Raw genomic sequence first — 25,550 nt, forward strand, 5'->3', positions numbered from 1 at the left:
GCTTCTAAGGACAGAGCCCACGATGGGTACTCAATTCAGAGAGGACAGCAGGAGGCCAGGACCAGAGAAGGCATCAGGAAGAATCTCAACAGTGAAGTCCCAGCAGCCTTCAAAACCCACTTCAAGTGACTTTGAGCCAAGGGTCTGTTTTCATCCCGCCCCCCACCCCACTCTTCCCTTAACCTTTTCTTGGCCCCTCACAAATCCAGACATTGGACCTCTTCTTTGTAAATGTGGGCTTTTATTCACCGTCAGCTCCGGGATGGAAGGCGGGAGCAAGTCATGCACAGCCTTGATCTAGTTCCAACACCAGGCAGTGCTACGCGGATGTCTCCAGAGAGAACACAGAGTGGGCTGCAGTGCCTGGAAAGTGCCCTCACCATTGTGGGGTACGGTGATCTTGCTGGCCACCTCTGAATGGGAAATGGAGACTCTGAGATGCCCAGTGGGTCACACAGCATTACAGGGGAGAGATCTGGAGTTGCAGTCGGCTATATCTGACAACAGATTCTCCATTCAAGCTCCCTTGACTACAATGCTCAGGACAGGGCCTGGCTGCATGACTCTTGCCAGGCAATGGTGGGGGCAAGTTTCCACGCCTTGCCAGGCCTTAGTTATTTGTCTGTAAAATGGGGATGACGACACCACCTCCAGCCTTCTCAAGGTTGGCTGAGGGAAAAGCCACAAGTAAAAGCGCTTGGCATACAGTAGGTGCTTAATAAATAGTCATTGGGATTTGTTTTGTAAACACAAGGAAACTGAGGCACAGAGTGGGGAAGTCATTTTCCCAGAGCCAAACAGTGAAGCCAAGATTCCAACTTGGGCCTCACTGCCCCCCAGTTGGATTTTTCTCACTCGAATTTCATCCCTACAAGGCTCTGGCATATTGATGGCACCCCCCAGGGGCTGTTACAGACACATCATGGTCAAGTTCTCACCCTGGTGGGCATCAAACACAAAAAATCTTGTCCAGGGTGGACATTCTTCTCCTACCCTGGCAGTGTCCTGTGAGGCCTCTGCCTCCTGGGGCATCAGTGTCTGCTTGTGATGCAGGTGACCCCTCTGCCTAGATCTGGTGAACTTCTACTCATATATCAAAGCCCCAATTCCCACACCTCCTAAGCCTATAGGACTGGAGGCAGACTCTTAGCAAGGCTGGCCTAGGGATGGAGGCTATGATGGTGGGAAGTAGCCTTCAGAATCCAGTCCATCATCAAGATTACTTTGTTTTGTAGTGGAGGGGAATTGTTTACGGAATCTCCAAGTCATCCAAACTGGGCCTGGACAGGTAAGCTTGGCTGCATCCCTTCAAATCTGTGGGTCCTGAGTCAGGGATGGGATCAAGTAACACAAAAAAGCTTTAAAAGTTCAGAAAAACCATAAAACACGAACACACATTGACTTGTCCAAAGTGCTTCCTTCTCAGCCCAGGGGGCAGGGTCTACAGATGGGTCCCAAGTGCATGGGACAAGACCTGGGCAGCCGCCTTAACAGTGGCGGCTCAGTCTGGCTATCGCTTATAAAACGTAATAAGTTAGCTGCAGGGATTTGCTGCTATTTACAATGCCACCCTAGTCTCCCTTGCCTGCCCCTATGGCCCCCGGATTGATCGGCTCCAGAACATGAGGGAGGCACCTTCCAGCAAGAAACGCGATCGCTTCTCATCTTCCAGGTGTCAGAGGCTGGTGGCTCAGTCTCCATCCAGCTGTCAATTTATGGAAAACACATTCCACAAAAAATGCGTTGACTTCCAGGCCAGGGAGAGGCTAGGTAGGGGGGATTAGTCTTTCTCATAGGGTCCAAGGGCTCCTGGCACAGCCTCAGCGCCCTCCACGGCGATCTGCGGCACCAAGGTGGGTGGCCCAGTGGCCTCCTCAGGTGGTTCGTCAAAGCTCACCTCCTGCACAGCCTCCTGCTTCTTGAAGGAGTCTCGGCGCTCGGACAGGTGCAGCCGCCGCATGACCACCAGCTCGGAGTCTGGCCCGCGGCTGCGGCGCCCCAGCTCCCCGTCGAGCCGCTCACCTGTACCCAGCTTGTCAGCCGACTGGCCTCGGCGCAGCCTTGGGGACCGGGCAGGCACAGGCGGATGCCCTGGCAGGGGCGAGGGTGAGCGGGGTGGGGGCGCTGACACGGGCGGGCAGGCCAGCGGGGAGGGCGGGATGCTGCTGGTGGACTTGCGGCGGCCAGCTTTGGGGCGGGGTGGCCCAAGCTTGGTGGCCAAGCCATGCAGGGAGCTGGGTCGGGTGTGGCCAGCGGCAGCCGGAGATGCAGGGCTGCTGGAGCTTGGGGATGCGCTGGGTGGAGACACTGTGTCTGTGGGTGACAGGGGAGGGTCAGGGCCACCAGCCTCAATGTGCCAGCCTCGAGGTGGGGCCCTAAGACTGACTGCCAAAAGCCCACACTGTTCCCCGTGGCCACCCATCAGGCCTGGTTTTTCCTTTGTTTGAACAGGCTCTTCCTTTGGCTTAGATCTGGTGGACTCCTACTCATCCATCAAAGCCCTAGCTCCTCTTCACCCACTTCTCACCTAAATGACCCACTGAATCATTCAGCCAAAGGTACCTGCCCACCGTCCATCTATCCACCCCATGAGCCATCCACCCACTGGTTCTGGAAGTTATCCAGTAAGGGCCCTGCCTCTGCCTTTGTCCACTCCCTACCCCTAGGCCTCAGCCCCTGAGGATGCCTGATCTGAGAAAGACAAAGATGGCACAGATACCCCCAGCCCCGTGAGGTCAGGGTAGGCCAGAGGGAGAGATAGCAGTTGGGGTCCCCAGAAGGCAGGGAGGGCTTCCTGGGGGCTCTCCTCCAGGAAGCCTTCCCTGCCTCTGTGGATTGCCCCAGACTGTCTCTAGTCTGATGCTAACCCAGTGGGACTAGGGGTGTCCATCTCTGGCTGTCTCTCACAGACTGGGGACCCTCAGGGTTGGGCCAAGTCACCATCCTTTCCTGCTCCAGAACAATCTTTCCATGCCCTCTCTGGTTCACCCTCCATGGCTCCCTACTGCCCCCCAATTTAAGCCCAGCTCTTCGGCTTGATCCATCCCCCAATCCCCTCTCCCTAGCCTCCCTCTAGCTTTCACATCTCTCCTGTCTGGATCCCCTTTGTTCATGATGTTCCTTCTGCTGGGCACACCCTTCCCTGCCCATCCCAGACTGCCTTTGAGGCTGTCACACATCAGGTCATTCCAGCCTCCCAACTCTGCTCACTCCCCCGCTGGGCTCACCACCGCAGCCCTAAGGGGCCGTTCTTCCCAGGGTGGTCCTGGCGGGTGCACCCACCTGCTGGGGCATCGGGAGCCGGGCTGCAGCAGGGCGTGGTGGGGCTGGGGGAGAGGCTGTGGGTGGGTGAGCCCGGGAGGCTCTCGCTGGATGACAGGGAGTGGTGGAGGCCGGAAGAGAAGCTGCGGCTGGTGTGCAGCACGGACGACTGTTTTGAGATCTTCTTGAAGAGCGACTTCCGCCTGGGGGTTAGAAACCCAGATTCTTCAGAACCCCTGCCCCCAGCGGCCCGGGCTGCCCAAACATGCCACAGGTCCTGCATCAACCCTCCCCGGCAGCCAGCCCACCGCTCACCGGTCCTGCGTCTCCCGCCTTCGGCTCCGCTTGTTCCTGCGTGCCATGCGGCCCTTGGTCACATTCTTCCGTGCGGGGCCCACCTTGATGGAGGTGTTCTCCAGGGGCGTGGTCCGAAGGGCAATCTTGTTGCCACTCTGCAGGAGGGATGGCAAGGGGTCGCCTGTGTGCCTTCCATCCAACGAGCCGTCCATGCACCCACCCACCCATCTACTCATCCATCGGAAGCCCCGGATCCTAACCACCTGTTTCTTACCTAATGACCCCACCACTCACTGGGCCAAAGATGGATGTCTGCCATCTGTCCATCCATCCAATGAGCCATCTACCCACCCACTGGTCCCAGGAGCTATCCAACTAGGGGTCTGCCTCCTCACCTGTGCCCACCTCCCCGCCTCTAGGCCTCAGCCCCTGAGGACCCGTGGTCTGAGGGGGGCAGGAGGCAAAGATGGTACAGATACCCCCAGCCCCACAGAGTCAGGGTGGGCCAGAGGGAAGGTCAGGAGAAGGGGCACCCAGGGGGCAGGAAGGGCTTCCTGGAGGAGTGGCTCTGAGGCAGAGGGGACGGGGCATGCAGGGCCGAATGCGGAATGGTATGGTTGGACGGGGAGAACCACACAGAATCGGGAGCTGAGGCCAAGGGGTGGGGATGGGGGTCACAGGAGCAGCCCAGAAGGTGGGCAGTGTTGGGAGATCCAGGGGCCCTGAGGATGGACAGGGGGTGGAGGCTCTGCGATGGAGGCGGGGGTGGGGTTGGGGGCCTGCACCTTCAGCAGTAGCTCCACGACGTCCATGTGCACCAGGCCCAGGACCGACTCCCCGTTGATGTGGGTGATGAGGTCCCCGGCCCGCAGGCCTGCCTCCTGGGCAGGGCTTCCCTCCTCCACATTCTGGGGGTGGGGGCAGATGGCGGGGTCAGTGGCCTGGGCCCCAGAGCTAGAGACCCCAGCCCAGCTGAGTCAGCTACAGGCCCCCAGCAAGCTGCTGCCTTTCACACTGCCTGGTTTCCCAGACCTTTCAGAGACCAGTGGGGAAGGGACAGGTCCTGGGCTGGGGGAGGGAGGACAAAACACCCACTGTGCGGGAGCTTTGTGCCCACTTGAGGTCTCCATCCCTCTCGCCTAATCCTCTCCCCATAACTGACAAGGACCATTAAGACACAGGTGGCATCAGTTCCCTGCCCTGGGCTCCAAAACCTCATAGGCAATGAGTACTCGCCTGCTTTCCAAGACTAACAAATGCAGCTCCAAAAGGGAAGCACCTTGCCAGGGCAGAGCTGGGACTCAAACCAGGTCTGGCTGTTTCCGCCCATCCCAGGGCCAACTCACCCACACGACATGGTGCACGGTGTAGATGTCACTGTCACCCATGTAGACGCGGATTGCCCGCAGGCTGAAGCCGTACTTCTTGCCCGAGCTGTGGATGACAATGGGGGGCCGCAGGCTGCCACACACGGGGGAAGGGTCTCGGCTTGGAGAGGAGTCACGGGACGACGGGTTTGAGGACACCGAGCGTGGGGACAGGGGGCTCATGAGGGGGCCGCCGCTGCCGTCATCTGCAGGGATGAGGTTCAGGGAGGGGGGTCACTCCCTTGTGGGTCCCCTCACAAGGCACCTTCCCCTCCCTCCACACTGATCAATCGGTTTGTTTGTTTTTGTTTTTTGGCCGCACGGCGCAGCATGTGGGATCTTAGTTCCTGGACCAGGGATCGAACCTGTGCCCCCTGCAGTGGAAGCTCAGAGTCTTAACCACTGGACCACTAGGGAAGTCCCCACACTGATCACTCTGGCTGCTTTGCTGCCGCTCCAATGCCCCAAACACCCTCCCCCTTCCCCTCCAGGCCTTTGCACATGTAGTGCCTGCTGCCAGGAATGCCAGTCCCCCAGCTGCTTCCCGTCTCCTGGGCTCAGCCCCGAAGAGCAGCCCTGGGAGCTTTGTGCCCAGGGACACATCACCTGGAGGGACCCCCTCTAGCTCCCGCTGGCCAAAGCAGCCCCCACTCCATGGTTAAAATGGACATGGACAGACAAGCAAAGACGAGGCTGGGCCGTGGGCGTCACCTGCCGTGATGATGAGCGACAGGGCAGACACTGAGGCTGACTTGGGCACGCGACCCCCGCTGGGGGAGGTCCTGGATTTCTCAGGGGCTGAGTCTCTTGGGCCCCCAAGGCGGCGGCCCCGGCTGGCATCCAGGGCCCTCGGCGTAGAGTGTCGTGCACCGGTGCTGTTGCTTCGTAGGCGTGCGTGGCTGAGGGCAGCTGTGTCAGCTACGGGGATCAGCAGGGTCAGGGGGTCAGTCTGTCCCTCCTCCATCTCACCACTTGCCCCCTCTGCCCTCAGAAGGCAAAGCCCCTTCTTCCCTGGTCAGTGTGTACACAGTCCAGCCTCCTGGCCTTTGTTCAGGCGTTCCCTCTTCCTGCACACCTTTCTTTCACTGCTCTCCCTGGGAAGCTCCACTCTTCAAGTCCCCTACTTCAAGAAGCCTTCCCCTCACCCCAGTCAGATTCCTAACTCCCACTCTTGGAGCTCCCCAGTTCAATTCCTCTCTCCCGTCCTAATCCAATGAAGCTGGGGGGTATCACCCTCAGACTGAGGCCTTTGTTACACAAGTGAATGTTGTCTCTAGAGAACTCCTACTCATCCTTCAAAACCCATCTCAGATAGTCCCTCCTGTGGGAAACTCTCCATGACACCATCCCTCCCACCCTGGACTCCACCTACCAGAAAGGCTTGAGGGCTTGGGCATCACTGGGGTGGCTGCTGGGGGTGGGTCGGGCTCCCCTAGAATGAAGATGGGCCTTTTGGGGCCCACAGGAGCTGGGCCGGCTCCCTCATCCTCTGATGAGAAGGCAAATTTGGGCATCGTGTCCAGGTTGATGGTGTTCAGGAAAGATGGGCTAGGGCCCCGCTCAGGCTGGGAAAAGGATAAGTGGCAGGAGGAACCGGAGGATGTGCAGGACCTCAGCCTGTAGCAGGGAAGAGCCTGAGTCACACCTGCCAGGTGCCCTCACCCCAGGACACCCAGTTTCCCCTAGTGACCATACCTTAACTCTCAGCCTAGATTCAGAGGTAATTTGTAAATATAAGGTGAGCTCCCTCTGCCTGCTCTGTCCTCTGTGACTGCCCAGAGAACTCCTATTCAATCTTTAAAACCCAGCTTCCAACGCCCATCCTCTAGCAGACATTGATTATTTCTGTGAGTTTGGACATTGAAAGATGAAAGGGACTTCATGAGCAAAGGGTATTCTGGGCAGAGGAAACAGCGCAAGCAAAAGCCTAGCAGTGTGACGGTACATGGCTGCTTTAGGTTTAGTGTGGTTAGGAATGCAAAGCCAAAGGGAGTGATGATAGGGGCCAGGTTGGCAGGGGTCTGACAGGCTGGCCAATATGTTTTACCCTTTTCTACTGGGCCACTGGGAAGCTCTTTCCAATGTTAAGACTTTGTGGCTCCACCTCCCAGCAGGTTTGGAAGCTGGATCTGCTTATACTCCCCAGCCCACCTACCGGACCTCGGTGATGCTCAGCCGGCGCCCATAGTCCCCCTCACTGCTGCGCTCCCACCCTTCCTCCCGGTCCTCACTGAAGCTCCGTTCAGCAAAGGTTGGGGTGGGCTGGGCGGCCAGGAACTCAGAGCTGCTGTAGACCTGGGAAGCAATTAAAAATAACAGTAACGGGACTTCCCTGGCAGTCCAGTGGTTAAGACTTCGCCTTCCAATGCAGGGGGTGTGGGTTCAATCCCTGGTCAGGGAGCTGAGATCCCACATGCCTCGCAGCCAAAAAAACCAAAACATAAAACAGAAGCAATATTGAAACAAATTCAATAAAGACTTTAAAAAATGGTCCACATCTGAAGGAGAGTTCTGGGCAGAGCTCTGGCCCCTGAGGCTTCTGAGGAGGAGTTGCTACCATCATGACAAGCATGTATTTCTGTACATGAGCCCCTTTGGCAAACTGGTGACACCTACAGATCTCTTCTCAGAGTAGTATTTTTAAATGCATCAAATGAAATAGGTCAGCGAGGCTGATTATATTAAAATATATTAAATATATTAAATATATTAATTATAAATATTTATATTTATATTAAATATAAATATTTATATTTATATTATATTTATATTATATTAAATATTTAAATATAAATATATTAAATATATTAAAAATATATTAAAATAATATTAGAATATTTTTTAAACCAGCAATATGGTACTATACGTGCCTCTTTAGTAATGCATTAAATAACAAGATCTAGCAGGTCTTATAAGCACCATAATTTTGAAGTAGTTTTGAACTTGAAAGATATTTTACAACGACTCCAGTGTGATGTGAAAAATCCATGATTTGTATTGGTGACAAAGTCAAGGTCATGCTAATATTACTGTGATTTGTTGCTTATATTACAATTGGAAAACATGCCAAATTTCAGTTCGAGATTAGTGAAAATAAAGGTGTAATTTATTCCCATGCAAGTTCACAAACCCTAGATTAAGAAGCCCTTCAATAAATTCTGATAGTACCTGAAAAAAAAAAAATGGTCCACATCAAAAAAAAAAAAAAAAAACAGAAACAAAAAAACAGTAACAACAACCACATTCATGGGAGCATGGGGGATGGCTTAGTTGAGTGTTTCCTACATGCCTGACACTTCCCTGAGTCACTTCCTCAGATCCTTACTTACCACATCTCTAAAGACATAGAGTCTTTAGCCCACTGTACAGGTGAAGAAACTGAGGCTCAGAGCGGCCTGGCTACCAAGGGGCCACAGCTGGGGTTTCCTGCCTGGGGCCCAGACCCATAAGCAGTGCAGGTTTTTAAATCAAATTATAAACAAAGGAAGGAACTCAAGTTAAGCTGATGAGGCTATAATATAACACCCAGCATAGCAGGTCTATTCACAATTGCCCCAAAGTGGAAACAACCCAAATGTCCATCAATTGATGAGTGGATAAAACAAAATATGGTCCAACCATATAATGGAATATTATTCAGCCATAACAAGGAATGAAGCACTGACACATGCTACCATGTGGATCAACCTTCAGAAGCCAGACACAGGGAATTCCCCAGTGGTCCCACATAGCGTATGATTCTATGTATGTGAAATGTCCAGAACAGGTAAATGCATAGAGACAGAAAGCAGATTAGTGGTTGCTGGGGAGCGGGGGAGGGGGAAACGAGGAGTGACTGCAGCCGGGTACAAGGTTGCCCTTTGGGGATGATGGAAATGTTCTGGAACTAGATACAGGTGATGGTTGCACAACATTGTGAATGTACCAAATGTCACTGAATTGTATGTACAGTTTAAAATGGCTAAAATAGTCTATTTTATGTTACATGTATTTCACTACAATAAAAAAAAAAAAGAAAAAACCCCCCAAACATCTTGCCCTGTTTCCTGAGCACTAGCTACATCCAGGGCCCAGGCTCACCTTGCTGAACCGGTGGGAACAGGATGAGAACTGGGGGATCTCCGTGGATGACTCCTCATCATTTGTCTCGTCATCTTCAGAGCCCAGGTGACGGTAACGCTCTGAGCGCGCTGTGGGAGGGAAAGGCATGTGCAGCCCACCTGATGCTGGGAGGTGGACACAGGGGCTGTGGGGTGATGTGGGGAGGGCCTCCCAGGTGGGGAGACACTGTCAGGGCAAAGGCTTTGTGGTGGGACCAGGCTTGGTATGTTTAAGGACCAGAGGAGGCTTGGGCAGCAGATTTAGTATCTGGGAATAAATCCCAGTTGTGTTCCTAAAAGCTGTGGGACTGTGGATGGGAATTCTTGTGTCTCAGTTTCCTCACCCTTAAGATGGGTTACCCAGAGTTAGGTAAAATTGTGCATCTCAAACATAAAGGATGTTCCTCATCTTACAGAAAAGGAAACAGATGCTCAGAGAGGACCTCTGACATGCCCGAGATCACACATCAAGTTCTGGAGGAGGCACTGGAAGCCGAGGGCATTTACTCTGTGTTTGGCCAGAGCCCCGAGTGGGGAGAAGGAGATTTGTCTGAGCTCACCTGAAGTGCTTGAGGGGACCCCCTCCAGCAAAGCTGAGCAAAGCACCCCACCCTCCTGTATGACAGGCAGGGCTCCATGCCTGGTCAGGGCTGACACTCAGGAGGCTGAACCTGCTGGGGGACCCCCAGGCGAGGGCTGCCACACTCAGTGCCTTGGTTTCCCCTCCCGCAACCCAAGGTGGTGCGACAGCCTCCTGAGCTCAGACGCATAGGAAATCCAGGCAGGGGGGCAGCCAGCAGACATGCCCCAGCTTCTTGGAAAGCTCAGGAAGTTGGAAGCTCCAGGCACAGGGCGAGGCACCAAGCTGGGGTGGAGACCCTGTTAGATACCCCTCACCACCCCAGGAGATCGTGGGACAGCACAGCCCGCCTCCTGGACCCCTGCTTACTGTCGAAGTAGCTGGTGTCGTCCTCAGCTTCAAGCTGCGGCACGAACTCGGCCTTGTGTCGCAGAAGCCCCGCCCAGTCCAGTGTCCAGAAGAAGGGGTGCTGCTTTACTTCGTGGGTGCCTCCTGCAGACATGCATGGCTGAGCCCTGCTGGTCCCCACCCCCCATGGCCCCCTGGGCCAATTATGAACACAAACTTGGCCAACACAGAACCAGAAAGATAGGAGGGGAAACGAGCCATCCTTTAAGAGCCCATAGGGGAACCAAGCTAGGGCTAGAACCCAGGCCCTGTTCTTCCCTCTGCTGGATTCTGAGATCCCATCACCTGGAGAAACCCCAGAACCTTAGGAGGGGGCTTTTTCCACATGTTTCTACCCCATGGAGCAGAGCTGACTGCATGAAGCAGAGCTGACTGTATCCTGTTCCCCAACCTCAGCCCCCATAGTCCTCTCCAGTGGCCAAGCTTCATCCTAAATGTGATCTGTAGTGGCCACATAATGGGTGGCTGCATGAATATTAAATAATCCCTTAATCACTATTTTGGTGGCTGGGGAAACTTGGGACAGTGGGATCCACTGGGCTGGGCCTTGGGGACCATAGGACAAAGCCCATGGCAACCTGGCAGGCTCATATACACAGCCTCAGTGCCCCTTGTCTGAACCAGACCCAGCTACCTGCTACTCTTCAAAGTCTTATGCTAGTTCTTGGTGAGCTCCTATGCATCCTTCAAAACCCCAGTTTCAAGTCCCCCTCCTCTATGCAGCCTCTCAAATAGAGCTCTTGTTTACCCCAGCCCCCATTCCACCCACCTGGGCCCCACCCACACCTACGTACCAGTGCCCAGACGGTCCAGGGGGCTCTGTCGGAGCAGCCTGGTGATGAGGTCCTGGGCGTCAGCTGGAAGGGCTTCGTCCCCCTCTGGCCACATGATCTCGTCTAAAATGAGAGGAGGGAATGAGGGACTGGGGACAGCGCTTCCTAGCACCTCCTACTACCTCCCCTTTCTATGCTCCAAGCCATCAGCCTCCTCTGCTCCTTCAGCATACCAGGCTTGGTCCCATACAGCCTTTGTTCTGGCTGTGCCCTCTGCCCTGAGCACCTTCCCTTCATCCATCTCTGTGGCTCCCTCTCGCTCCTTTAAGTCTTTGCCCACGTGTCACCCCAGTGTGGCCCTGTGTGACTCTCTATTTAATATAGCACCCCTACCACCCGCCCCCCCCCGCCCCCTCCCTTCTTCCTGCTTCCTTCCCTCCTCGGTATTTTTTGCCTCTGATTGCTCTGTAATTTGCTTATTTATCTCCCTTACTGTCCGTCTCGCCCTTGGCTGTGTCCCCAGGGCTCAGCTGGGGCCGGGCACGCCATAGGTGCCCAATCCACAAGTGGGCCTGCTCCCCTCCCCAGCAAAGGCAGGGGAACCACCGACCAGAGCCAAAGTGGGGCTGAGACTTAAACCTGGGGCTACAGGGCAGGGGGAACGCACCACTGACCACCTGGCCAAAGAGTTCCTCAGGGGTATCTCCGAAGAATGGCACGCAGCCCACCAGGAATTCGTAGAGGACGACGCCCATGGCCCACCAGTCCACTGGCTTCCCGTAGCCCTGGCGGAAGATCACCTCGGGGGCGATGTACTCAGGCGTCCCGCATACCTGGGCCAGGTGGGACAGGGAAATGAAAGACCGCCCCCAGCCAGGGAAGAAAGTGTGGGTAGAATTACAGGGATAGTTTATTTTCTCCTTTTTTGCTGCAATGTCTCCCCATGTCCTGGGCTCAGGCTTCAGGCAGAGGGAGGCAGCCCCGCCCACCTGCTTGTCCACGAACTCCCGAGTGTCCTTCTCGATGTGGCCCTCGTAGAGGTTGGTGGCCATACTCATGAGCCCGATCTTAGACAGGCCGAAGTCAGTTAGCTTGATGTGGCCGAGCGAGGTGATGAGCAGGCTGTGGGCAGGCGGGTGGTGCGCTCAGGGCTGGGGGGCCCGAGCTGCTTAGGCTGCCCCCGCCCCCTCGCCCACCCAGAACTTGGTCCTACAGGAGGCGGCCCGACCCCTCCATGGATCAGAAAGCACTGCCTGTGCATGATCACATTACTGAAAGAACCAACGGGTCCTGGGCAATATTACAAATTTGGCAAACATCTCTGTGCACCAACTGGGTGCATCTGGTGTTGCTCTTGAGCACCTGCTGTATACTCCGCTGTGCAAAAATTAAGTTCCTGAGAATCACAGCATGTCCCCACTGGGCGTTAAAACGTTTCGTGAACACCTCCTGGGGGGGATCTACAGCATATTCTTGTACGTGCATCCACGATTTTAACAAACTGAACACTTTGTAAGCACCTATTGTTAAGTGAACATGTCTTTAGCACCTGCTGTGTACAGAAATATTTGTGCCCCTCATGGGCGCACCAGTTTTTTAAAACTTACACACCTACCATGTATCCCTGAACCCTCCAGGGCTGCACCTTCCCACCCCGTTTTTCAGATGAGGGTCCTGAGCTTGGGAGGGGCAGATTCTGCCTTGGGGACACTTGGTAGATCCCACTCCAGGATGATCCCACAGAGGCCCGATGGGCACAAAGCAAGCAGCCTTAAAGCTTCGAGCACAGAGGCCCAGGTACACAGCAGATGCCAACACACATTTGCTTTGTTTTCTAAGCCACTCGCAAACAACAAGATGCCCTGAAAACATGCAGGGCTCTTAAGGCTTATGTTCACACCTCCACATAGCAAGTACCTCCATTGGAGAAAGGGACCCATGTCCCTGGCACACAGTAGGTGCTCAATGCATGCTGACCTCAACATAAAAACTTTATAAAAAAACAGCTGCAGTGTTCGGGGACTGACACACAGTCATTGCCTAATAACTGTTGTTCTGATCACTTTTACACAGCTGGTGCCCAATAAATACACACCAGCTAAAAAATGTGCTTTATAAACTCAAAAGGGTCATCAGTGTGTGAGAAGTTAGTTATACCACCGTCTGGGTTCCTTAAAACGGTGAGCACAGGCCCAGGTATACAGAAGGTGCCAAATACAGGTGCTTTGTTTTCTAAGCCACTTGCAAACTACAAGATGCCCTGAAAACATGCAGACTCTTAACGCTTATGTCCACACCTCCACATGGCAAGTACCTGAGAAACTCACACTTCTTGCCTGGTATTCAAAGGGCACTTGATGTAAGAACAGCCCTTTCCTCTGTACACAGGAGGTGCTCAACTAATGTAGGGAAGAGTGCTTTGAAAATTATGAAAGGGTTACAAAGCATGAGGGATTATTCACACTCACACTTGCGTTTTTCAGTCACCCAGAGAGCACCGGGCACTCAGTAGGTGCTTACTAGAAGCTAGGATAAAATAAACACCCTAGGACTCTCTTTCTTCCCTGCACTAATACACAGCAGGAGCTCAAGACATGCAGTCCCTTTCTCTACACATAAGGTCTTGCAAAGTGCATGTCCCCGCTCTTGGTATATAGCTGGTGCCTTATAAGTGCATGTTCACTTCCCTTGTGTGGCAGCAGCTCTGTGAGTGCATGGTCCCTTCCCCTGTCCAGTCTGTGCCCCTTCACTTTGCCTGGCCAGCACCTCGATAAGTGCACTGTCCTTCCCCTGCACACAGCAGGCGCCTATTAAATACCTGCTCTCTTCGGTACACACCAGGTGCTCAACATTGCCAAGATCCCTGCTTTCTACCAGCAGCGGGCCCATGATGCCAGCAGAATCTAGATGGTGGGGCTCCTGAGCAGCCCCAGACCCACTCAGAGGCCCCGCCCCCAGGCTACTCTGAGCCCCGCCCCCTGAGAGCCGGGGCCACTCACTTGTCCGGCTTGAGGTCCCTGTGCACGATGCCATAGTTGTGCAGGTACTCCAGCGCGAGCACCGTCTCGGCGAAGTACATGCGGGCCATATCCACGGGCAGCGGGCCCATGTTCTTTAGGAGCGTGGCACAGTCGCCGCCTGCAGAGGGGTGGACGTGCTCACAGAGGCCCTCGGCTCTACAGCCATGCCCAGACTTGTGCCTATGTGCCCTCCCCACCTTCTGCAAAGTGTCTCCAATCTGTCCTGAATTGGGGTGGGGAACTGGGAGGGGCGGGAGGATAGGCAGACCCTGCCTTCTGATTTTCCCCTGGCAGGGCAGCAGCTCTGTTAAGTGCACAGTCCCTTCCCTTGTACACAGCTGGTGCCTCCTAAGTGCATGCTTCCTCTCCTCACCTGGCAGCACCTTGGTAAATGCACGTCCTGCACTTACCTGAAGGCCCTGCTCCTTCCTGAACTGCAAACCTGATCCCACAACTCCTCACCCTGGTCCCCAACCCTCCTAGTCCTTGTGACGCACGCCTCCCTCCCTTCGCTGCTCTTGCTCTAGTCTCTAGGCCTCTGACCACCAGTCCCTCCTGCCTAGGCTGTCCATCCGACCCCTATACCCTAGGGTCCTGCCCTCACATTTCTCTTTGGGATCCCCCAGTTCCAACTCCCTGAGGCTGGGACCCCATGGAGGACAGAGCAGACTGCGGGCTTGATCAAAGGAGGGGTAAGGTATTTCTTCTGGATAAGGAGTAAGCTCTCCATTGCTGTGGAGGCATGCAAGCCCCAGTGACCGCACCTTCCACATACTCCATAACCATGCACAAGTGGCGCCGGGTCTCGAACGAGCAGAACATGCTGACCACAAACGGGTTCTCAGCGAAGGTGAGGATGTCGCGCTCCACGAAGACCTGCTGGATCTGGTTGCGAAGGATCAGGTTCTGCTTGTTGATCTTCTTGATGGCAAAGCGCTGCCTCGTTTCCCGGTGCCGCACCAGGTAGACGGCCCTGGGGCAGGGGGGGCGGAGCCGGGCTCGCTGAGGCCCGAGATCCAGGTCCCAGCAAGCACTGGGACCCGACTTGGGTCCAGAACCCAACCCGCCGTGCCTTTGCCTGTGCTGTGCCCTCCACCCGGGACACCTGTTCTCTTTACCCGGCCCTCCCTCCCTTCTCCCAAAGCAGCCACCCCGTGGGTTTAAGCCACTCTCCCTGGTGTCATATAAAGAGCCAAAGATGACCCCTAGGTTGTTTATTTCTTCACAGCCGACTGAGACCCACTAGCTCAAAAGCCCCGCTGGCACACACTCAGATTGCTTTAACTACAAGTCAAATAAGCAGATTTTTAGCCATTTAGAGCCTGCTGGTTTTGCATACCTTGTAGATAAGATAAACGCTGGGGCTACTAAAGACCCCAAGCTGCTCCTGCCCTGTGGAGCTCTCTGACCCAGAGACTCCCCACTGTGCTGCGGACACATAAGCCTCCTCTGCAAGCCCCCCTCCGTCCCAGACCCCACAACGGTCTTATGCTGTGAGGGACTCCTCCCCGCTCCCAATCCCCCCTCCCCCAAAGCAAATCCGTCAAAGCGGCACTTAAAGAATGCTTGGCGCACGCTACTGCCATCGTGTGGCCATCTTTTTCCTTGCTCAGTCCCCAAATTCCTAGAACCCCAAACACCTGGGGCAAGTAAGGACCTAGATCACGGACAAGCCCTTCCAAGGCCATGCCCCTGCTGTTTTGTGCCTCCACTTCCCTCTTCAGGCCTCAGTTTCCCTGTCTGCACACTCAGGGACTGTGTGGGTTTCAGCCATCCCCATGGGCATCTGAGAAACGGGTCTATGGGGTACCCAAGGACTCACCCGTAGGCCCCATTGCTAATGAGTTTGATAGTCTCGAAGTCGCTCTCACAGGGCTTCCTCCGTGAAGGGCCGACCAGGGCACGACTCTGGGGGGGGATGGCAAGAGGGGTCAGGGTCCTGCCCCACCGCAGAGCAGGCTGTGTTCTTCCTGCCCCCAAGTCCCAACTGCTGGTCCTGGCACCTGATGCTACTTCTTCTCCTATACAAACTTCTCAAACTCAGCTTCCGAGTTTGAGCTTTTGCTTAAGCCATGCATGCCCTCCTTCCAGAAAACTCCTACACATTCTGCAAAGCTCCCCTTTCCAGTGCCCCCTCCAACCCTGCCCTGCCCAACCTCCATGGCAGGGCAAACTCACCTGCCCCCACCATCCCCCCCAAAGTCACAGGCGTTCATTAAGCACCTGCTATATGCAAAACCTCAGCAAACAGCAAACCCAGCCCTTCTCATGGCCACCTGGTCTACTGTCAAAAGAACAAGACAGGTGGGGCCGCCAAAGCTCTGCGTCTTACTTCTGGGGACTCCGGTGCTGGGGGCTGTCCTCCACTGTCATCAAGGTGACTCAGAGGCACCATCTCTGTAAAGTGAGGGAGGAGCCTCAAATGGAGTTTCTGAGCCCTGCCCCTCCACCACCCAGAGACTTCCAGAGGCCTCCAGGGCTCATCCTGGGCTGGGGAAATGGTGCCTCCCCTGACCAGCTCCCACGATGCTGTCATTCAGCCCCTACTGCGTCCAGGTGTCGGTCAAACCCAGGAGGCTGGACTGAACAATGACTAAGGAACCTTCTAGAAGGGCCAGTGGGAAGCCCAGGCTCCGAATGCTCAGCCTACCTTGAACCCTGGCCCCAAGTCTTGGGCCTGTGAACACCGGCCGTGACGCCACCCCTCTGGGTGATGGCTCCTAACATCCTCCTCAGCTCAGGGCATGGTCCAGGGGAGCCCCCTTAGTTTCCAGCCCTGGGGCTTAGCAGAGGGGCGGCCCCGGGTGGGAGTGTGCAGTTGGTGAACATCAGCAGTGACGGTGGCCACGAAGACAGTGTCTTGCGGTCACAGAGCAGGGCTAAGATGGGGCAGTGGAGCCTCAGGGTGAGGGAGGCCCGGGTTCAAATGCAGCCGGCCTGTCCCACTGTCAGTGGGCCCACTGCGCGGTGCTGGGTAGATGATCTGCCCCCGCAGCCTCAGCTGCCACCTGCCTGCCTGGCCACTTCGTGTTTCCTCTGACACCCGGGCCCACCCACAGTGCCGCCTGCGTCATCTTCATGAGACAGAAAAGAGGTTGGCTGCAGCCACACGGCTAGTCCACGGGCGATCTGGCCTTGGGCACACATGGGCCTGAACCTCAGCTCAATCTCATCTGCCTGGAGCCTCAGTCTCTCCAGCTTTAAATGGGGACAATGGCAGCCCAATCCCAGCGGACGCTGGCCACTGCGGCTGGTCCCTGCTGACCCCGGCGCCTCCCCCCAGCTCCCCTCCTTCCTCAGCCACACCCCTTTCCTTGCTGCTCTTCCAACACGCCAGACACAGACCCACCTCAGGACCTTTGCCTTCACCATTCCCCCTGCCCAGTTCATTTTCTCTCTCCCCTAAATCTGCACACCTTTCCATCCTCCAGGCCCCAGCCTGAATATCCTCCCTTCCCAGAGCTCCCCCAACCACCCCTGGAACAGGCCAGGTTCAAGTTCAATGCTCCCCTAGCACCATGTCTCGGTTGTTCCCCTGTCCTGGCTGGGGGGCTCTCGACCACCTCGGTCGTGCCCATGGGCTGCCCCGTCTGATTCCCACTTCCCAGGTCCCACTTCCCGGGCCACAGTAGGATGAAACTGGGAAAGTGCTTTGTGAATTCACAGGACAACGTGAATGCCACTGCTAAAGGTGGTCCCCTGGCACCCTGGCCCAACTTGACTTAGCATTTGAGGACTTGGCAGGTCAGGGGCTCCAACTTGTGGCCACCTTACCCCGGAATCCTGGGCACTTTCCCCATAATATGCCCTGCAGGTGGCTGAGGACAGGGCCAAAGAGAGAGGAAGGACAGTGTGGTGGCTCTGGAGTCAGATGGGCATGGGTTGGAATCCCGGCTCCACCGCAATCTCGCCCCAGTTTCTTCTTTCTGCCCCACCCCAAGCTCACCCTGGAGGGGGTCCTTAGCCAGGCCCAGCTGCCCAATGATGTACTGCGGCAGGTCCGTCTTGATGCCCTGGCCCTCGCGGGCCTGGCCCTCGGCAGCCTCCAGCAGGTGGTAAAACTCCTCAGGGTCAAACTCCTGGGGGTGCAGAGGGGTTGATCAGCCGAGGCCTGGTCCCACCTGCAGGCCTTTGCACACGCCGCTCCCTCTGTCTGAAGCATCCTCACCAGTGGCTCCAACTCGTCCCCGGAATCTTAGCTCCCGGCCCCTCCTCTGGGAAGCCCGCCGCAGCCTGGCAGCCCCCAGCATTCCTCTCAAAGTCCTATACGATGGGGCCTGTCTCTTGTATCTCGGCAGGACTGTTGGGTGCCTGGACTCAGCCCGGCACCTGGCCACGTGCCAAGACACTCACCAGGCACTCGAGGAGCCTCGCTGGCCGCGAGATGATGATCAGCAGCTTCCGGACAAGCTGGACGATGAAGCCAACTTCCTCACTGTCTGAGCGCTCATGGGCCTGGGGGCAGATGCTGTAGCGTCATCCGCAGGCCCTTGGTCCTGCCCTGCCCTGCCTGGGAACCCCTAAACCCTGCGCTCCCCTGCCCCCACGTACATCCTGCAGCAGCCTCTCCAGCTTCTCCTGCATCTCCAGGAAGTAGCGGGAGGTGACAAGAGCCTCTCCAGACTTGGCCAGGCAGTCGCGGGCCAGCTCGATGATTTGGTGGTGGATGAAACCCAGGACGCCGTCAGCCAGTGCCAGCTGGGCGCCGGGTGAGAAGGTGGCCAGAAACTCCTGCAGACGGCCCTCCATCTGTGCTGTGGCCTGGGCGGGGAGCAGGGGAGACAGGGTGACCTGGTCATTGGACGGGGCTGGGGAGCGACATGCGCAGATGGGGGCGGGAGAGAGAGAAGATATGACGATGGGGTCCAAAGATTGGAGGAGAAGAAGCAACGTGTATAGGTGTGGGTGGGGGAGGGGGGAGTTTGAGACACAGAATTAGGGAAAAACAGAAATGGACAGATGGGGGGACGCAGCCAGGAAGACAGCAGGTGCCACTGGAGGGACAGCAACATGAAGGGGAGCTGGGGCTGGTCTAGCCGCCAGGCGCTGCCCACCTTGGGGAATCTCTCCCGGTACACGTGATTCATCATGACGATCTCATTGTCGAAGGCCCCTGTTGTGCGTCCAGGGCTGAAGGAGGGGACAACTGGCTTATGACATGGGACCCAAAACACAGCCCAGGGAAAGGCAGCTGAGTCAGGTCTGAGGGCCAAGGGCCAGAGGCCAGGCTTGTGCATGGTCAGGACCAAAGGGGGAGGAGGAGCCGCAATGTGGGTCCCAAAGTCAGCCCAGGGAGGGGCTGGGGCTGGGGTCAGAGGTTGAGGCCCACCTGAGGCTGCGGGAGCGGGGCCGAAGGCGAGGTGAGTGGTGGCCGCCCTCCTCATCAGCCATGCTCTCTGAGCTGCGGAAATGCTTGGACAGGAAGCATAGTTCGTCCGGTGTCGGCTGGAAAGGAAGCTGGTGGAGGTGCTCCCTGGAGGATGAGCTCGACTGGCAGGAGGGGGTATCGGGGCCATGGGTTCATGGTCAGTGCCACAGCCAGGACCCCAGCATTACCCCTCGAGGCTCAGGCTGTCTGCTGGTCATCAGATGGTAACTCTCCTGCCTGGCTCCTATGCATCCCTCAAAACTCCAGCTTTGATGTCCCCTCTTCCAGGAAGCCTTCCCTACCTGCTCCCTTGGTAGCCCCAAGACCCCCTCTGACCAGGCCTTCCCTGACCACACAAGGATGAGGATATCTGTGTACCCCGGACCAGGAGCCCCTTGGGGCTGAGGCTGGGTCCTTTCAGGGATGCCCCAACATTGCCCAAAATGGGGCACAGAGGGGCCAGCCAGGATGTTTGCTGATTGGATAACTATCCAACACCTTAAAAAAAAACCCAAAGACGTGTCTCCCCCACCCCCAACCTGGCACTCCCCTGTCTGCCTGCCAAGGTAGGACTTGTGGGTACCGAGACAGTGGAGCTGGGCGTGTTGGTTCCATAGCCAGAAGACGGGAGGGACGCGAGGGACCATCTTCTGCCGTCGGCCCTGGAGAGAATGAGAAGTTGGAAGGAAGGCACGGCCCCTGCAGCTAGTGGGGACCAAGGGCAGGCACTGTGGCTGGCCGATCCTGGCCCCACTGGAGGAAGGACCTTCTGAAAAGGCCAAGAACAGGAATACAGGGTGAGCAAGTCCACTGTGTGTTTTCTCCTTGTTCTTCAGCTGCCTCCTCCGGGAAGTCTTCCCTGATGCCAGTGGCCAGTGCGTCCCCCATCAAAGCTGCTCTCTGAGTTGCAGCTGCTGGGGTACACGCTGGCCACTCCCACCAGACTGAGGATTCCCTGAGGGCCAAAGTCCAGCCTCCTGTTCCTCAGCCCCCAGGGTAGGGCACGGCATCCAGCAGGCACTGAATAAATGTTGTTGAATGAATAAGTGACATCTAAGTGCCTGGCACATAACAGGTCCTCCATCAGCTCTTGTTAAGTGAATTAACAACTTTCAGTGAATGAGTGATTCCTGGACCAAGCCATGCCACCCCCTCCGCCTCCCCCTCCCGGAGGGCTCATAGAAATTACCTGTCTGTGCTCGGGATGTGGCTGCAGGAGACCGTGCGTGCATGCGTGCATTTGCCAGGGGCGGAAGCCAGAGGAGAGATCACAGCAGGGCAGAGGCCAGGGGTGGGGAAAAGGCTAATGAGGAGGCAGGTCCAGCCACCAAGTGCATGCCCCTGCCTGTCCCCTCGCCCATCATGTCAACACCATCCCCCAAAGCCGGAGACCACTCACCTCCGGGCAAAAGGGAAGTTGACAGCAGATGCAGCTGAGAAGTTCCGAGGACTATCCAGGGGGCTGCTGCCTGCTGAGGAGGAGGTGGGGGAACTGAGTCAGTGGGGGTGGAGACAGGACAATCCCACCCCGCCCCGCTTGCCCCCGCGCTCACCTGTTGGGATGGACAGTGGTGACAGGGGCCGGGAAAGGGTCGGCGAGGGCGTTCCTACCACCAGGCTCTTGCGGTTCCCGCTGCGGCAGCTGTTGGGGGGGGAGGTGGGGACAAGGTCAGGTCCAGGACTCCTGTGTCAGAGGACCACATTTTCAACAGGGAGCACACGGGTGACGGCTTCAGGGCAGGACAGGAAGCTGGGGGCGACCACTCTCTCTCTGCTCCCCAGGCGGACCGCCCCACTCCAACGTCATGGCCCTGGCCCAGCTTCTCCAGCTTCTGTGTTCACAATCCCACGCCCAGGACTTCCCCGGCGGTCCAGTGGTTAAGACTCCACACTTCCAATGCAGGGGGCACGGGTTCGATCTCTGGCGGGGGGAGTTCTGCATGTCATGCAATGCCGGTGGGGGGGGGGGCGGGGGGGGGAAGGTTGCTCCACAATCCCACCCCCACAGCCTTGCCCACATCGTGGCCACTGCCAGGAACAATGGCGAATAAGGCAGAGGGTGGAGAGGATCCTGGAACCCACAGGTGGGTTGAGGCAGGCGCCCACTCCATTTTATGCACCTTTTCCCAGGGCCACTGCTCCAATCTCTGAGCAGACCCCCTCCCCAAGATCCCCCTAAAACACCAATCTGATCCTTGGAAACCCTAAAGCCAGCATCTTGCACATTGGATCCTGTTCTTGTTCTACCAAACTTTTTTTTTTTTTCAAAGAATGTTTTTTTAAAAAAAATATTTATTTGTTTATTTATTTATTTTATTTTGGCTGCACCGGGTCTTAGTTTCGGCACGTGGGATCTTCGTTGCGGCACACGGGATCTTTTAGTTGCGGCATGCAGGATCTAGCTCCCTGACCAGGGATCGAACCTGGCCCCCCCCCCGCCCCGCATTGGGAGCGCTGAGTCTTACCCACCGGACCACCAGGGAAGTCCCTGTTCTGCCGAACTTTTGTCCACATGTTTTCCTCCCTTCATCCCAGCTCCCTCCTGGCCACCAGACCCCTGGCCCAGGCGCCCTCCCCCCTTGCCCAGTAATTCCCATATGTGCCCTGGCCCCAGCCACCGCCTGGCAGAGGGAAGTTGGGAGCGACACGGTCCCCCCCCACCAACTCCGGCAGTCGCCCGGCAACGGCTCCGATTGCTCTCGACAAGTGCATCAGCCCACACAGCCTGAGCCGCCAACGCAGCCCAGCCTTGGCGGGAGAACTGCGCAGGGAGGGAGAGATGACACCTACGGGCCTCACAGGGCCAGGAATGGTGTCCCAGGCAGAAGGCACAGTGCAGGCAGAGGAGAGTGAGGTCAGCAACCGGCTCAGGAGACAAGACATGCACGGAGGAGGGGTTCAGCCTATCCACGGCTCCATGTGCAGCTGCTCTGCTGAGCCTGTTTCCCCATCTGTATACTTTGCAAAGGTGCATACACAGTGCTCAGCTTTGGGCCTGGCACTGGGTAAATTGTGGCAGGTACGTATATTGTCATCTTTCTCCTGACATTACTCACAGAGCCTGGTGCATGGTGGGAGAGCAAGCAATGCCTCTCCAGCGAATTAAATCACCAACATCTGCCAATAGCAATAAGCCCAAAGGAGGGAGAGACCAGCTGCACCCATTTCCCAGCCTGGAAAACTGAGGCCACAGATGTCATCAGCCACAGAGATTGTCCTCTAGTCTGAGGTGCAAAAGCAAAAGTGAAACCCACAGGTTCCTGCACAACTTCCTGTCACCACCTCCCCCAACACACACACATCCGACAGCCCACATCCTCTTCCAGCCCCTCACCCGGCTCCTCACCCCCACACTGCACCCCAATGCATCATTTTTCACTTCCAACAGCATTTGGGAAAAACACTGGGAGCCTCCTTCTTGCTCTCTGGCAGGGCTTTCTTGAAAACAACCAAATCTGAGATCTCAAAGGGGAACTGGGCATCATCTGTTCAATTCCCGAGCATCTATTGAGCACCAACTGTGTGCTCAGCCCTCCCTGGAGAAGGCCCAGGACGCTGAGAAGCTGCCTAGTTTTTCGATAACCAGCCCTGTGGTACAACAGAGAGTGACAATTATGTCAGAAAAGAGGGGCCTGAGGCCAGTTTCCTGCACCTGATCCCTGAGGTGCCCATGAGCCTTCTGTGGCTCCCCACGTTCTGGGAGAAGAGTTTAAACCCTGGATTAGTCATTCAAGGTCCTTCAGCAGCTGGTCCCACCGCCCAGCCTTTGCCTGTGCTCCCCTCTGGGAATGCCCCGACCAAGCACTGGTGAGACACTCAAGCACAGAGAGGTTAAGGAGCTGCCTGAAGGCACACAGCCTGACAGTGGCTGAGCTGGAATTTCAACGCAGGTCCAGCAAAGCTCACAGCCCTCACTTAGCTTCTCTGCCTTCCAGGAGAAACTGAGACTCCACTTTGCTCTGGATAGAACACCGTGATTTGCTCCCACCCCCCCATAACCGACAAGCACACCATCCTCCTGCAGCAAATATTTGCTTCTGAACCAACATTTCCGCTGACTGGGCCCCAGGGACTAAACAGCCTCAGTTTTTCCAAGAAGCTCCTCCCCAGGTCTGCCCACAGGACAGGTTCGAATCCTGATTCAGTCCCAAATCCCTGCTGCTTCTGTCACCACCTGAGCTGCAACCCCGACGGACAGACACCCCAATTTGGGTAAGGAGCGGTGAAAGGAGGGTGCCTGGGACCCCAGGGGATACCTGGATCCCAAAGCATCCGCCCACTTCCCCCTACCGCCGCACACAGTGGCCCTCCCTGCGCTGCCGAGACACACTTTTGGCAACTCGTGTCTGCTCGGTCGGCCGCCGCGCCTTTGCCCGCGCGAAGCCCCCTACCTCTTGGAGCGCTGCAGCAGCGCGCCCTTGGCCAGGCGGCTCCGGTGGCCGGGCGCCGCCACCGCCGTCCAGTAGCTAGGATCGGACATGCTGCTTCCCTTTGTGCCGCCGCCGCCGCCAGAGGCCCGAGAGGCGCGGGGGCACAACCAGCGGCGGCGGGACACGAACCTTCACGGCGGGATCTGCCCCGGGAGCCCCGCGGTGAGGGGCGGGGGCGCGCCGCGGGGCTGGGGGTAGGGGACGAGGAGGAAGCGCGAGCCCGGGAGCGAGGCCTGGAACCCCGCCCAGGACAGCGCGGGGGCGGGGCCTGGCCTGGCGGGGTGGGGCGAGTGGCGCGGAAGCAAGGCCTGCGAACCCGCGTGCTGGCTGGTGGGCGTGGCGTTGCCATGGCCGCGGGCGGAGGGGCGGGACGTTGCCAGGGTTGCGGGCGGCGGGGGCGGGGCGTTGGCGGTACCTGGATGTAGGGCCTTGGAAGTTGGCTCCCTTCCCTCAAAATGTAAATCCGATCGCGCCCCTTTCTCCCCTACCTCGGCGCTAACCCCTTCTGGGTGCGGCACTCAAGACCCATTCAGCGGCCTGGCCCAGCTCATGCTACCGCACCCACGCTGGCTCTACTCCTTGGAATGCCTTTCCTGCCTGGCAAAATCCAGCGTCCCCTCCTTCAGGAGGTCTTCTCTTGTGTCTGTCCAGCTCTGTCTTCCCCAGGCTTGGGCTCCTTGAGGTCCCAGCATCTTCCAGCACTGGACTGGCACAGAGGATATGTTTAGCAAACTGAGTCAGGGCATCTGATATGCTCTTCCTGTCTGTATGATGGGAAAGTTAACTTCTCAAGCCTCAGTATTCTCAACTGTAAGATGGGAGGAAAATGGGGCTGACATGAAGATTACACTGTGCCTCCCAAGAGTGCCTGGTAAATGTTCGATAAACGTTAGCATTAGGCAAACTTCCAAGCCTCTGGTTCCCCATATACATATGTCCCTTTGTGAAAATGGAATAAAATCAGCGGCACAGAAAGTGCCTGGTACAGAGCTGGGGGTACAGTTCATCTTCACTATGGAATGTCTCACACAGTAGACTGTGAATTAACGCTTCCTCCTTTCATGACAGCCCCAGGAAGTCAGGGACAGTGTCACCCTGAAGGTGGACCCTCCACAGGCCACACAACACTTTGGGAACTGGCCCAGGCAGGACTGACCTGGAGCCCAGACCCCACATCTGAGAAAACTGAGACGTACAGGGGGTATTGCTGCCTGATGTGTAGCCCTAAGCCTGCCCATCCATCTTGCCACCCATTTTGCTTCTCAAGTCTCTCTCAGACTCCCTGCCTTGCTCCCTCCAAGCCCAGTGTCACCTTCAGGTGGCCCACACGCTGTGGCCCAGATATCTGCTGAGTGTCTCCCCAGGCCTGCTCTCCACGCCCCCCAGACTGGGGCTCAAACAACCCATGTCTGGCCACTCATTCACTCAACCTACTGTGTGTCTGCCCTTGTACTGAAACCTGGGGATGCAGGCCACAAATAATCCCTGCCCCCAGGAGTCCCCAGTCTGGTAGGGGAGGCAGAGAGTGAACAGGAAACAATTAAATGAACAAGTTAATTTCACACACTGAAGTTGAGGAAGGAAAAGAACAGGGGTAAGGCTGGCAAAGGACAGCTTTAGCCAGGAGGCCTCTCTGAGGTGACACTGCAGCCAGCAGTGAGACATTGAGAAGGAAGAGGAGCCAGCCATGGAGAAAGAGCAACCCAGGCAGGGAGCACAGCTCATGCAAAGGCCCTGAAGCAGCACTGAGGGGAAGATGCCAGCAAGACTCACCATGTGGGCCTTGTGGGCTACAGGGAGGAGTGCAGTTTTACTGCAGCAGCAACAGGGAGTCATGGAGGATGTGTGAGCAGCGGGAGGGTGTGATCTGGTCTATGTTTGTAAACCGCCCCCCATGTCTGCCATGAGGAACAGGAGCTGTTGGGGGCAGGAGTGGAGGCGGCAGG

At 56.6% G+C, this 25,550-nt stretch overlaps 1 protein-coding gene across 5 annotated transcripts; it reads right to left on the reverse strand.

Annotated features, from left to right (window-relative positions):
• Positions 1–221: 221 nt before the first annotated feature.
• Positions 222–23,819, reverse strand: MAST3 (microtubule associated serine/threonine kinase 3). 5 transcript variants are annotated; one of them, XM_059918106.1, is made up of 27 exons: positions 23,566–23,819; positions 20,728–20,816; positions 20,574–20,643; positions 20,364–20,384; positions 19,758–19,836; positions 19,136–19,296; positions 18,861–18,936; positions 18,358–18,567; positions 18,160–18,261; positions 17,753–17,885; positions 16,139–16,203; positions 15,629–15,714; positions 14,571–14,779; positions 13,786–13,924; positions 11,776–11,908; positions 11,454–11,619; positions 10,808–10,909; positions 9,975–10,097; positions 9,006–9,115; positions 7,081–7,220; positions 6,298–6,542; positions 5,637–5,843; positions 4,905–5,131; positions 4,344–4,466; positions 3,577–3,713; positions 3,283–3,464; positions 222–2,313 (listed from the first exon to the last, which is right to left on the reverse strand). In XM_059918106.1, exons 1-27 carry the CDS (start codon positions 23,652–23,654, stop codon positions 1,781–1,783), a joined length of 3,957 nt encoding a protein of 1,318 aa, XP_059774089.1. In that variant the 5' UTR covers positions 23,655–23,819; the 3' UTR covers positions 222–1,780. The 5 variants fall into 5 exon arrangements, with proteins under 5 accessions (XP_059774089.1, XP_059774088.1, XP_059774092.1 ...); XM_059918105.1 differs by having other exon boundaries at positions 20,574–20,646; XM_059918109.1 differs by lacking the exon at positions 23,566–23,819 and adding an exon at positions 22,231–22,277 and having other exon boundaries at positions 20,574–20,646.
• Positions 23,820–25,550: the final 1,731 nt, after the last annotated feature.

This window comes from Balaenoptera ricei, chromosome 3, assembly GCF_028023285.1.
Source record: "Balaenoptera ricei isolate mBalRic1 chromosome 3, mBalRic1.hap2, whole genome shotgun sequence".
NCBI lineage: Eukaryota > Metazoa > Chordata > Mammalia > Artiodactyla > Balaenopteridae > Balaenoptera > Balaenoptera ricei.

Coding starts and splice junctions, on each gene's coding strand:
- MAST3 (XM_059918105.1), bottom strand. CDS start 23,654: ATGTCCGATCCTAGCTACTGGACGGCGGTGGCGGCGCCCGGCCACCGG. Junction 5,132..5,636: donor GTCGCTCATCATCACGGCAG/GTGACGCCCACG, acceptor TCATCCCTGCAG/ATGACGGCAGCGGCGGCCCC. Junction 3,714..4,343: donor TCGTGGAGCTACTGCTGAAG/GTGCAGGCCCCC, acceptor TCCCTCCTGCAG/AGTGGCAACAAGATTGCCCT.